We start from the raw sequence: 14,357 nt of genomic DNA, 5'->3' as shown, positions 1-14,357 counted from the left end.
TTCGTCACTTGAATCCGCAAGTTCTACATTGGCACTTTCTTTGTCATAAGTTCCAAGCTCTAGCTAGGAGAAAAATAAAAAATCGCTACTAGTGGAAAACACATTGGCACAAGTGTATTACATCCGGAGTAGGATTACTTTAAAGGGGACAACATTAATTTTGACGAATGACTAAATACTTCTTGATAAAACTTTAAAACCTTAACTTTTTGAACACACCTCGTATAACTACTTAGTCGAATAACAAAACTTATGTGCTACTCGGGTAGAAATAGAATAAATCAGAAAACATGACGGGTGAAATAATCCGCAAATACCGCATAACGATCTAGGCCGGCATATCATTTTAGCGCAGCATCACTCACCTTATCCTTTTCCCGGTCCTCTTTTTTCCGCTCCTTGACGTCCAATCGCAGGGCGAGTCTGATTCGACCCGCGGCCACGGCCAACTCGATCCTATCGCCCGTGTCGGCCGTAGACGAGATCAGCAACAATCCCAAGGGCTTACTCGTCCTGAATCTCAATATAATATCTTCCGTTTGCGTTACCATTTCCGAATCCATTGTTACGGCCATGTGTTGCGATCCGTTGAAACTGAATACATAAGTGGTAGGTAGGGCGGGAGAATAAATTGCCGTTAATAAAAAACGAAAAGGGGGTTGGGGGCGGCGCGCTAACGAATAAAAACTTATCCGCCAAAAGGAAAATCCTGTTGGAAATCCCTTTCGCTTCCCGTTTTATCCCAGACCGTTTTTCTGACGGATGACGCGCCTGATTTTTATTGGTTAAGCTGTGAAAAAATCAAAGGGGATGGCCGTCCGACTACGTAGCTATTAGTCCGTATATTACAAGATATTCGAAAGCTGGATAAAAAGACCAGATTTTCAAATGTGTCCGTCGGAACCAAGCCTGAGTTATTGTAGACCGTAGTTCAAAAAGTTCATTCATTGTAGTTTTGTTTTTTTTTTTAATTCCCCAATCAAATTGTCAAAATAATAAATCGGAATTTGTTACAGCTCGTCCACTTGGAAAACTCAATAATTCACACTGGTTTTCAATATCTACTTTGTTCATTTCGTTTAACCGTTCATGTGTGAGGAAACTTGAAAAACAAGTGGGTTTAAAAAATAACCCCCATTGTGTATCTGAGCTACAAAAAAAAATAAAACATTTAAAAAATGTTTTATCTTCAAATTTTGCTCTTTTTCTACAGTCCACTAGGTGCACAAGATATTTGAAAACGGCGGCTATCGGATAATGGCGGCCATCCTTTCTTCGACATTGCCATGAAACACGATAAGTATCCGAAATTTGAAGCGATTTAAAATTTGGCACACATATGAAGTTTGATTCCTCGTCGGAACTTATTGAAATTGAGGGCATCGGAAATTATATTGAAAAAATTCGGCTCCGTAAGCTTTTGTTCCCGACAATTTGTCAAAAACGTACAGGGTGCGCCGTAAATTCAAAAAAATTGTAAAATGGGTCATGCTATTATTGAAAATTGGCTATATCAGAAATACTATGTTTTATATGTCAGTTTCTTTTACATTATGATATAGCCCATACAGACAGCTAAACCATTTGTATTTAAGGTTTTCACCTATTGTACAGGGTGTTCCCGATACTCCGTGTTATATAAGAAATATATCAAGTGTCCTAAATTTGCAGATATCGACTTCAAATTTAGCAAACAATTAAAAGTCCCTACCCACATCCAAACAATAGAAGTTGGGTGGAATCAAATATCAGCAAGTATTTAAAAAAAAATATATTTTTTTTTCGTTATTTTCATCCATGACTATAACTTTTGTTTCATTAATTTTTCGATTATATACGGCGTGTTTTAGTTGTAGACAAAAATCAAAAAGATAATAACAAATTGCTTTTTTTTTGGGAATAAATAAATTCGGTTCAAACAGTGTTTCGTATTTATGGTTTTCGCCCAACACACACGTTTCTTGAGATATTTAAAAAAGTCCCTGTGACATCGTTATTTCTTGCACTCTATCTAGATGCGATGACGTTATTTACTATTGCAACGTACTGCATGGTTTCAGAAAAAACGTCTTTTTGAAAACCATTTACTCTGTTGGAAAAATTCTTGGACCAGGAAACGTGGGAGATCGAGGGCTATAAACTCTATTTCCGGCATTTTCTTCAGATACAAAGTGTGTCGATTATGGACAAAAGAACCTGAAAATGGCCGTTTTCGTTGGTAAATGATTAGCAGTCCATGAAAAACAATAAAACATGGGATAATTTGGTTAAAATATATACACGCACAATAAAATTACATCGATTTTGCGAAAGTATCGGTATTAACTAGGATATCCAAATTTGGCCTCCATCTTTTTTTTGCAGATTTTCGTACATCGCTATGAAACACGAACAGTTTCCGAAATTTAAAGTTGTCTAGTTCAAACTTGGCATAGGTATAGAATTTAGTTTCCTAACGGGACCTATTGAAACTTCGATGAAAAATATCGAAAAAAATTTTGAACGAAAAGAGGGACGAGATTTTGTAAACATTTACAAAGTGCGTCTTCAATTTGGAAAGAAACTGGGTTATTCCTTTAAAAACAATTGGTTATTACTAGAAGGCTGTGTTTCAGTGGGCAGTTTCTTAATTAACGTATCCATGTATTGTACGGGGGTTCACGATATTTCGTGCTCTAATATAAAATTTAGTAGGTATCTAGAATTTGCAGCTATCGACTTCTGATTTGACAAGTTTATGTTTAAACTTTATAAGTTGGCTGCAGTCAAATGTCGCGAAGTATTTTTTCAAAATTTCGAAAATTTAATCATTGATTATTACGGCGTACTGTATGGTTTCAGAAAACAAGTATTTTCTTGAAAATCACTTATTCTATGGAAAAAATCATACGCCAGGAGACGTGGGAGATCCAGGGCTATCACCCCTATTTCGAACATTGAATTATATACAAGGTGTGTCGATTATCTAAAAAAATCTAAAAGTTCCTTTAAATTTCCGTTTTGTGGGTAAAGTATTGGCGATAAATGAAAAACTGCTAATGATGGGACAATTTGATCTGAGCAGTATCGTAAACTGTATCGAGAGAGAGTTTCAAGTTTTGTCAATTATACAGGGCGTGCGAGATATTTGGAAAAATATCAATCGATAACGCTTTTATTTGTACAAATTTTAATATTTACCGAAGTTTGCCGTAACTTTGAAGTTCGAAGAGATGTGAAGGATACTTTATACACAATAAAATGACATTGGTTTTGCGAAAGTGCCATAGTGGTCCGCAGGAGCACGACAGAAAAGCAATGCAAGCAATAACAACATCCCCGAATTGGCTTTCTTTTGAAATTAAAATCTGGTCCTCGCCACACTCTCCGAATTTTCCCCGCTCAACGACAATTTTGGAAAGCAATCTTGTTTTTATTGTTTTCTCATATTAAAAAACGAAATAAAATACTGCTATACTAATCATTTTCGCCCGGCGTATTACACACACTCTCTTTTATTCCAGTCATTAGGTCAAAACCATTTATCTGCGAAAACACTATACTATAAATTAATCTCAGATCATCTGCTAGTTTTCGTCCCGCGTTTCCCTTAAAATTTTAGACACAATCCTTTCGTAGTTTCAGTGTAGTGTTTATCCTGTGTCAGGTACGACGCCGTATATCTTCGGTATTCCATCAAAACGGCTTTACTCGGCGTTATTCAAATATCACGTCGTTGTTTCCTTGGGACGCTCCCGTTTTAAATTCGCCAGCGGTATATTAAAAATATTTCCACGCGCGACTGACTCCGTTTTCTCCATTGTAACGCCGCCTCAAACTGAATACGCAAACAAAATGAATGGGCGAAAAAGATCGGAATCGAAAACCTAAAGATAGCTAGCTCTACACGCGCCCCGTTAAAAGTTAATGCAAATTTATCGAATCGGATGTCGAACCGATCGAACAAAAAATTTGAAAAATGTTTGCATGGAAGTCGATCCGGAATATCCGGGATAGCGAGCGAAATACTGGACGAAACTGCATAGGCATTCGGAATGTGCTCCAGCCTAAATAAACACCAGTTCGAACAGTAGGTCGCCATATTGTTGTTAATTTTTACTTCTTTGTTTGTTGAAAAAGTGATTCTCACAATCCGGTAAAAATTAGTTTTTATTAAAAGAGCTTATTATTCAGCCGCTACTGTGATGGCTCATCAGGAATATTTAAACACTGAATATCGCGAAAATCATTCAATTCTGATAACATGAATCAAGGGAGGCCAAGGAATAAAAAACCGCTAGAAGAAAAGAAAGAATACTTCAAAATGTGGCGGCAGACTCGTCAACGAGTATGAGAAAACTTGCTGCTCAGGAAAGAATTGTTTGCTCTACAGTTTGGGAAGTTTAGAATTTCTTTAACGGATCGCTTAATGGGGAAACGTATTTGCAATTTCTCCAATAGTAACTAATTACATGGCGCTCCACCCCATTTTACATTGGCTGTATGAAGGTATTTAATTCAGGCACTTGAACATCGAAACTTACCTGAGCGTGGCTGCTTCTTTTCCACACGTCGGGCCGCTGAACATGGTATTAGTGCAATCGCAAATGAACCGATTCCAGCCTTCCATGCAAGTTCCGCCGTTCAGGCAGGGCTGCGACGGACACTGTTGAGGTTGAGTATGGCATAGTGTGCGGATTGAACCTGAAAATGAACATAACGTTCTATTCTGGGACCGTTTATCATTTTCATGGCTCATTTATGTTTTTCCTCGATTAATACAATCAAAATTTCACCCAAGAAGTAGCTCTTACGTCATATCGTTAAACTTTACTACAGGCTCGAGAGTGGTTCGCGGCTAACAGACCTCTTTTAAAAACAAAAAAACCAACCCTTGATGATCATTCCAACGAATCATCGCTTCTATCAACAAAAAAATGTCACCTTTGCTATATAAAAAATGTGTTACATTAAAAATTGACCGGGGATAATCCAAAAGAGAGCTGCTATACCATCCCGAGTCTTGTCGGCCTTTTTTCCGTCAAGGCAGCTGCTGTCACCCATGCTTGCTTCAATCACTTATGGATTTTTTTTATCACAAAAGATAACTCACCATTTACGGCAAATCTTTATAATTACAGCTTCCAATTAATTATTTGAAATATTATTTTAATTTAACATTTTTAATTGTCTCCCAGATAAAATTAAGAGCCCTAATCTTCAGCACTTCAAGTGTACCCTTAAATTATATCTTATGGACTAATGTTTCTAGCATAGAAGAATTATTAGCATACGATTTTAAACCAGTTCGAAATCACACAGAAAAATAAGATTTTAAGCTGGTATCTGCATTTTTGATACCGTTTTAGTTGCAATATGTCCCGGACAAGCAAATTTCGACTCAAATTTGTTGGAAATCGAGAATAAAAATAAACAAATTGTCCCAGAAAAAGGATTTCCAAGTTAATATCTGAAGCATAAATATAGATTTTGGTAAAATAAGTGGCGAAGGAGATGATTTTGACTGAAATCTATAAAGGCAGGCAACTATTTGATTGATTGATTTTTTAAGCTGATATTTGCAGTTTAGATGCCGTTTCACAGCTAAATGTGGCAGAAAAGCCAAAACTAACCAATCATTTGTTCCAAAAAGAGGGACTTTAAAGATACATCTGTGGATTTAATGTAGATTTCGATAAAATAAGTAAGATAAAAATCCGACTCGAAACTGATCGAAATCGGCAAGGAAAGGTATCCTTATTAGTCTTTTTCTTGGACAAATAGTTTGTTTTTCATCTTGATTTCGAACAGATATCAATCCAAAAATTGGCTTTTTGGCATCATATTGTCCCAAAAACTGTATCGAACCTGCCTAAAACCTCACTTTCTGTTTCTGTTTTAAACTTTCAGGTATAAACTTAACACCTCCCTTTCTTCCAATTGAAATCGGCAACTATTTGACAAAACCACACAGACAATCATAATGGTTTTGGTCACAGTAAACTTTCTACCACAGAGAGCGGTATTAAATTTGACTTCTCCATTACCTTAAATGATATGCAAAAATGGGGGAACAAAAGACGCTTCGCGGAGAAATACAATATTCGGCTCTAAACGCTGCAAGGAAGTTATTATGAACAATAAGGCAAACGCCTCGGTAATGGGGTGGGTATTCCAGACCCGCCCTTTGAGTTTCTACCCGCTTTTGAATCGGGGCGTGTGAGCGAGATGACGACGACGTCGAGAAGCAGAGCTAAACAAACAATCAAACAAACCGCCATTTTTCTCGCAAACTTAATAAAGTGATTGCAATGACTTGTTGCGGCACGAAAGCGACGATGAATTTCTGGAGAGACGTCGAAATGTCCGGGGAATTGTTGCCAACGTCTTGGAGATCGTTCTGAATTTATGGGTCGACCTAGAACGAGCAGTAATGGGAATGTATGATATACAATTAATCTAGATTTCTTTCGAATATTCCTTGAAGATAGATTAAATACTTTTAATTAGTTGAAAGAATACAAAATGATTGTTCGAGTAAGGGTGATGCTTTCACTAATTGGAATATTAAGCAAGTAAATAAGTAAGTAAGTAAATGAGTAAGTAAGCAAATAAGTAAATAAGCAGGTAAGTAAATAAGGAAGGAAGGAAATAAGTAAGACTTTAATGGCGTTTTTTTTCCAATGTTTTTTTCATACATAAGAAGTATCGCACTGAACATAATAACTAGTAATTATATTTCTCCGAATGAACTGGACGATATGGTAAAAAGCTTCATTTGATTCAAAAACAGGGATTTTATTTTTAGAGGAGTATAAGTTTAAACCTTTTAGATAGTTTGTTACCACTCCAGATCTACCGAAATATTGTACAATTTGATTCCTCAAAATCGTTTTTATTTTCTATTGTATTTCTTTCTTTTTTGTTCTAAGTTCTAAGCAAAGAAAAAATAAAAATAAAAAAGAGCAAGTAAGTGTAAACACAAATAAAAATAAACTTTAAGAAAATTATTTTACATCGTAATCATTTGTAACTACACAACGAAATAAAATTTAACTAAAAGCACTTGCTAGAAAGTGACAGTTTTTTAAATACATTACGTTCTTATTTTCGTCACCAGATGGCGGTTTCGGACAGAATCTTTACGTAATTAGTAGTAAAAAAATGCAAATGAATATTAAATTATCAGCTGGGAATAAATGGCAAACAGAGAATTGTTATTAAGTAAGTAATATCTGTTTTATTAAAATACTTAAAAAAATCGAAGTATGAGTGCGAAGTACGTAAACAAATAAGAATTGTTTATTATTTATCTTGTTGTTAAGAAATTGTATTTTTGCATTGAAACGGTAAAAGTATAAAGAACAGTCCTTTAAATTTTTTTTCTGAAGGAATTACTAGTTGGTAAAAAAAATTATGTTTTATTCTTCACAGAAATAGTTTTCGATTTAGTCAGTGCAGTGGCGACCCAATTAACCAAAGTATTTCTTTACTGCTACTAACTATAAAGACATTTGCATTCATTTATGACCAGATTTGATCTCTAATTTTTTTTTAGTCTGTCGTCCGGTTTTCACTTAAAAACAAAAACAATTTTCTCTGCATGGTGTCATGTTAACGATATTGTTATTGTTTTAGGCGAAAACCGCACATCGAAATTAAAAAAAAAAAGAAAAAATTAAATTTCTCGAGATATAATTGGAGATTGTAACAATAATTTCTCTTTTAAGAGAAATCAGTGGCGTACCATAAATGTTTGCGAAAATATACAGGTAAGTGATATTACAGAAATTAAAAAAATATATTTTATTATTGAAAACTTTACCACTCTGTACCTTAAAAGTTAAGACGTACGAAATTTTCTTATTAAAATTATTGACCCTTATAAAACGCAATATATATTTAAAGCTTCTTAAAATGGCATGTATGATGTACATCGTTGACAAGGAATTATTTTAAATGTTTCTTTTTCTCTTTTATTTTTTAAATAACATGTTTCAAAACCGTTCTTCGAAATATTCTCAAAGAAGACGTTTTATCCACTTCGGACCACCCTGTGTAAATTATAGAGCAATTATTCAAACCGCGTGTTAACTTTATTAATATCGATATATGCCATCGGTTAAAACCGTTACGTGTTCCAAATTACGTCTACCATTAATCATTTGCTTTAGCTTTTATTTATATTTAACCCCGCAGGGGGAGTTTTTATGATGAAATTGTTTTCGATCAAGCTTTTTTTTGCTATAGCGATTCACGCGAAGTCAGAGTCGAAAATCGCAGGAGAAAGAGTGTTTAGTGGTTAAAATTGTGCCACGACTGCATACGACGCTATGCTTTGGGGTTCCAACCGATAAGCAAAATGACCCGAAATTGAATACACCTCGCTAGGAATATTTTAGAAAACAGAGGTATTTGTAGGTATATTTAAAACAACCAAATTTAAGATGACATTTATTTGTTTTTTCTTCAATTGAATCCAACAAATAAAGGCTCGTATTATATCAATGCAGGGAAGAAATAGAAGAAAACATTACATTATTTATTATTGCATTAGCTACAAAAATAGTTTTTAGTTTTATTTTTGCTAGTAAATTATGTAAAATGGAAGCATTCCAATAAAAAGGATCTCTAAAGGGTAACGCATACTTAATGCAACCGTAAAAAAAAATTGATAATAATAATAGTAATAAAGGTATAACCTGATTAGTGAAATATTTTCCTGAAAATCCTTAAGCAGGCAATTATTTTATTAATTCAAGTTGAGCCACAATCATGATTATGTGGAATGGTAAATTAGAGCTAAGGTATTTTGGAAAACAGTCACTAATAGTTGAACTGTTTTAAGATATCGTGTAGTAAGAATTTCGAGCAAAGTCAAGATCGGCCTGAAAACAGATTTCTTTGTGTTTAATGAAGTGCGCTTTAGAATGCTCAGACCAAGATTTTGGAAGAAAAAGTCAGGCGTCTCATCTACGCTCTATCTATTCAGCCTCTTCTGTACAATATTGAACATAGGCCTCGCCTAATTGTCTCTGTTCTTCTCCATCCATTCCCATCCTATGATCCATTCTACGATCACTTCGTTCCACCTTTCATCAGTGCATCTAATATCTTATATATTATATAGCTTATATATTTCCCTTCCGACATCTCTAGCATTCGTTTTCTATCTGAACCTTTCAAAATCCCACACCTTCAAGGCAATTTTAAGTATAGTGAGTTTCAAATAAGTTATACCACAAAGTTAGCAATGATACTGGAAAAACAAATGACAATGGTATTATTAAAAACCCGTATTCTTTGTTTTCCAGAAGATAAATGTAGGGCTCTGGTTACGGAAGATTCTGATAATTCTTTAAAAAAGGAAGAATAAGAAGAAGAAGAGTATGTCCGATGATTAACTACTTCAACAGGATTGTTATTTGGAAAATAGCAGCTCTTGGGGTTATTGGAGCACTCAGCTTAAAGGAAAAAATGATGTTGGTGTCAGTTTGAGGGTCGCCGAGTATAACGGGGTCATCAACATAGTTTTTACAAAGTTTTAGTTTAGTTTAGACAAAGCTCATAAACCTTAGGTTATTGCGATTGACTTAAATGAATAACTTTTAGTCATAGACGTTCTCGAATATTCAGTTAAATCCAACAGATGAAGATTAATGTGATATCGATGAAAATACTTCATTTGAACAATTTAAGAACATTCTGGAAGAAAGATTAGGAGACATCAAGAACATCAAGACTTACACAAAATAGAATTGGTCTTGGAGATCCTTGCTCGAATATTTGAATCCAACGGATAAATATGTGGATGGAGAAACGATTTATTCAGTTTGATTTGAACAATTTATTAAAATCTATCAAGAATAAAAATGAAGTCGTCTTTGAGTCCCGAATCAGATTAAAATGGGAGCATAAAATAAGAATTAATTAATTATTAGTGTCAATAATCATAATGAAGTATGTATAGTATTTTTCCACAACGTAAATTGTCGAACATCAAACTATTTACAAAAGTAATTCTTTTTCTTTTCTTAGGGGTAGCTTATATTTTTAGTGTTACAAGTTCTTGCTCGAATGTTCAATACACATTATGAACAACCAGCAAGCAGAAGAAACAGAAGATTACGTCGTTGCTGAAGAGGACTTAAAGATAGATAAGAAGAAGATAAAAACATTTCCCAAAAATCAGATGTACACTTTCTAGCAATAACCTATATCAATATTTATAATCATCGTGAAGCAAATAGAGAGATAGATAGTGAGTTATACTACCGAGGAAACTAAAAGTTTTGGTTAGTTCATTTTTATGATCTACAGTTTATGTTTTAAATATTTGTTGGATATTTTATGATTCGATTACTCCTTTAAGCCTAATTTGACCGGATTACGGTACATTTCGGTGAAATTTATTTAGTACGTTCTCCTGCTCTATTTACAAAATGGAAATATTTCGGGATTTTCTTAAACTAGTCCTGTCATCTGGCGACCAACATTTTTATAGGGAAGTTTGACATTTTGAAGTTAGGTTTACTCAGTTATGTTTTGGCGAAAGGGTGTCGTTTGTGTTTTTTGCGATAAATTAAAAAAAAAGTGATTGTTAAAAATGGAACTTAATCGGAAGCAATATTTTTTTCAACTTTAGAGGTGGACTAACTCAACAATAATGCATCGATGAACTTAATTCGACTTTTGGAGTTAAAGCACCATCTAGGACTACTGTTTATCATTGGTTTTCAGACTTCAGTCGTGGTCGTAGTTTTCTTAAGGATGAATTTTGTGAAGGTGGTAGTTGTCCAAGATTTTGCAGGATCGTCATGTGACTTACCATGAGATTCCGGTATCTTTGGGCATTAGTGGGACCAGCATACATACAATTTTGCATGAACATTTGGCAGCTAAAAAAAATGTTAGCGTTGGATTCCACACAAACGTCGATTGAATGAGCTATCTACAATGTAGTTCTGATTTAGCACCTAATGATTGCCTTTTATTCCCATACATTAAGAATAAATTACATTGCGCACGATTTTTGACACCAGAAAAAGCGATTGATGCGTTTTTTAGGTGCCCGACTCGATGTGGGAAAAGTGCTTCGATGATTGGCTTTATCGAATGCAAAAGTGTATTGATCATCAGGGTGAACATTTTGAGAAACAATAAAGTGATATTCATTAGTAGCTTGTAGGTTTTTATTACAAATCCCGAAATATAAAAGGTTGGTTTTGGTAGGTATCTGTTCGAGCCCTACAACGTATGCACAAATTCAATCGAAAGCGGGAGGGCGGAAAATTTACTCACCGGAATCTTGGTCACGCGCAAAACTCGCAACATCGACGGGTTCATTATTCATAACGAGGTCCTTGAAACATCCGACGAAACCCTGCTGCAGGACGGCGGTCCAGAGACCGGGAGAGACGGGTATTTCGGAAAACGGGGGTCCTAATCCTCCCACGTATAAATTGCTTTCCAGTTCTAATGTCGTCGATCCCTCTGCAAACAAACAACAATAAAACATAAATAAAATGCGATGGAAAACCGGTTTGAAATGAGGCACGTTCGGATATTATCGTTCCCTACATTGAATAAAAGGGTCCAGAAAAAGTTTTTTTTTGTTTTCCGACCTAGTTAATACCAGCATCAAACTTTCGAAGAGGTGTCCAGTTTCCTCGTTCAGAGATCTCTCAGTCAAGTTTAAGTTCCCACCATCTGACATTCATACTTAAGGTGGTAAACCTTTCTGGCAGAGCTATTTGCGACTGACTTTCAATTCTCCTTCTAAATTAACAACTTAAAATCAATGTATGTCTTATCGCGGTTCTGACTTGTTTTTAATATTGTCAATATCTTTTTTACGCTGACGATACTCAGATTTAAATTTACTTCTCCCTTTGTCTCAAATTAATACTGTTAAATTCTGATATCTGCTTAACTTTTAAAAATTTATTTCCAACATTTTCTTAAAATCAATCCACCTCCATATCTGTTGCCATATTATTCCATAATGGAAGAGTATAATCTAATTTAAAATCTAATTTAAACAAGGCATTTTCAATGTTAAATTTATTACACTACATTTATTGTCTCCAAAACTAACCAAGTCTGTTCTATGTCAAGTGAAAGGCCTGCTGACATCTATAGGAGGAGACAGAGAGAAAAATTGAGATGGCCGTCTTCTATTCAGGGATTATAATGTCCATCTTCCTTTCATGTAATTTCAATTTGTAACGATAAATTTTATTGGTATTATCAGCAATTCAAATCATGATAGGCGTAGTGACAATAATAGCCGAACGACCCTCGTAAATACACCTGTCTTAATTTGAGTTCTTTGCCGTCAGTTAGTAGAGGTAGACTTTTCCTACATAATTAAGCGATATATAATACAGAGGACCTACAGGATTTATTTTGAACACAATGCTTATTTATAGTTTAAATAGGACCTTTGGTTAGTCTCAGATTAGCTGAAATGTTACATACCTTTAGAAAGGCTAATTCTGAGTAAAACTTAAGGGGGTAGTTCCTTGTTTAAAATAATGGGTAGTTTTTCATATAAACGTTAGGTCATAAACCAACCATTTGGGAGATATCGCACTATAAATAGGGCGAAAAAGTCAGGTACTTATTTGTTGTCTTGCAAACAAAAATTCTATTATAAAAACTTATTCTAATCAAAAATTTATGTATTGATAATTCGATTATTCAATAAAAGGAGTTTTAACTCAGTAACGGTAAATTACACTAATGCAAAAATGGCAAGTATGCATTTTATGTAGAAGCATGGAAACTCCTCTGAAGGTTGTGGTCAAATTCGCAAGTTTAATAATAAATTATGTTTAAAATGTAATTTTTGTAAATGTTGTAAATAATTTTTGCAAAGTATTTGTTTTCTCGGCAAGCAATGCTTTACATTTTATGATAAATCTAAAATTTTTCTAAATAAGACATAAAAAAATATTTCTTATATGTCCCTATACTCATTTAGAAACATGTTTTATTATTTATTATTTATATTATTTATTATCCTATCAATTTTCCGCCATTTTCAAGCAAAGTATTTCAGCAATCTCCCCCTGAAGATTTGTGAATGCCAAATAAAATCTTCTTATATTGTTATCAAATATTGCGGAAACCGTCCGTAGTGTCCCTAACGTTCCCCAATAATATTTAAGTCTAAAGCAGTTATTTAAGTAAAGTCAAAGTCAATAGGATCTGGTCTGCTTGCCAAAACATTTAAAATTTATCTTTGTTGCTCAGCATACACTAAATTCTTTTGATCCTATACATGCTCTACATTAATTAGTAATTACTCAAATTTTACATAATTCTCATTGAAAAGTTCATTAACGCATTTTATACTGGTGCATTTATTCTTGTACGAGGCGATCATGGAAAACTATTTGACGGTAACGGTTATACTTTTATTCCCCGTTAACTTTACACGAACTTTACCTCATTTACATTTACGAGAGTTCTGGAAGAAACGCATTTAAGAGATTTAAAACTCAAAATCGATCATAGCAGTTTGAAACGCCATTTTTAAATTTTAATATCATTTTATTAGTCTGACATTTAAATTTAAATTCAACTTGTTTTAGAAATGAATTTAATTTGGCAGATGTAACTATTATTTTTATACCAAAAGTTTTCGCTATCGAGTAAAGTTAACTATAGATTCAAATACTGTTTTTTAAACATTTTGTTTTAATTCTTTCCAACGTACGCTTATTATCCAATGACACAAGATTTTTTATTACAAGCAACAACTTTCTTATTTTAAATAGAACAACACCCCAAACATTAATGCAATTTTGAACTTTTTGGAAAATTTTATGCCTAAGTAATACTGTTTCTGACTTATTTATTTTTATGTATTCGATATTGATCATCTTGTGGAAGAGAATCTATTGTTTTAATTTAATTTAATAGAAAAATCCTTAAAAGTGGTTTTCTTAAATGGATACACAATTTTTTTATGAGTTGAATGGAATTAGTCTGCCGCTATCATTCTTCTGAACTAAATGTATAGAAAAACTTAAACAATAGGTTAGTGTAAATACTTAATTGTTAAAAATAAGACTTTCAATTCAGTAATGGTTATTTACATTAATCCAATGATGGTAGATATGCATTTCAAGTACTAGTATACACACGGAACTTCCTTGGAATTATATCCCAAGGCAGGCATTTTCATCACTTGCTACAAAAATTGTATTACAGCTCTCGCTACTTCTCTTGCTTATTTATTGTGTTGTTATTTGAGTTACATTCGTTATATGTAATATTTTTGTAATGTAATGGTATTTATCCATAGTTTACTCATATTTACGCAGTTTCAGAGATATTTATAAGTAAATTATTCTTAAAAATACAGTTGA

At 33.8% G+C, this 14,357-nt stretch overlaps 1 protein-coding gene across 3 annotated transcripts in view; it reads right to left on the bottom strand.

Moving 5' to 3' along the window:
* LOC132696714 (neurexin 1) overlaps positions 1–14,357 on the bottom strand; it is a 157,579-nt gene that overhangs the window by 35,038 nt on the left and 108,184 nt on the right. For all 3 annotated transcript variants that reach the window (XM_060661705.1, XM_060661713.1, XM_060661721.1), the window contains 3 exons: positions 11,281–11,472; positions 4,524–4,683; positions 366–594 (listed from right to left, as the gene is read on the bottom strand). In XM_060661705.1, coding sequence (XP_060517688.1) covers positions 366–594; positions 4,524–4,683; positions 11,281–11,472 — 581 coding nt within the window. The remainder of the gene's footprint in view (positions 1–365; positions 595–4,523; positions 4,684–11,280; positions 11,473–14,357) is intronic.

Source organism: Cylas formicarius, unplaced genomic scaffold (assembly GCF_029955315.1).
Source record: "Cylas formicarius isolate icCylForm1 unplaced genomic scaffold, icCylForm1.1 PGA_scaffold_10__41_contigs__length_53128322, whole genome shotgun sequence".
NCBI lineage: Eukaryota > Metazoa > Arthropoda > Insecta > Coleoptera > Brentidae > Cylas > Cylas formicarius.
The sequence above is the reverse complement of the archived record's forward strand: the minus strand, read 5'-3'. Positions and strand labels throughout refer to the sequence as shown.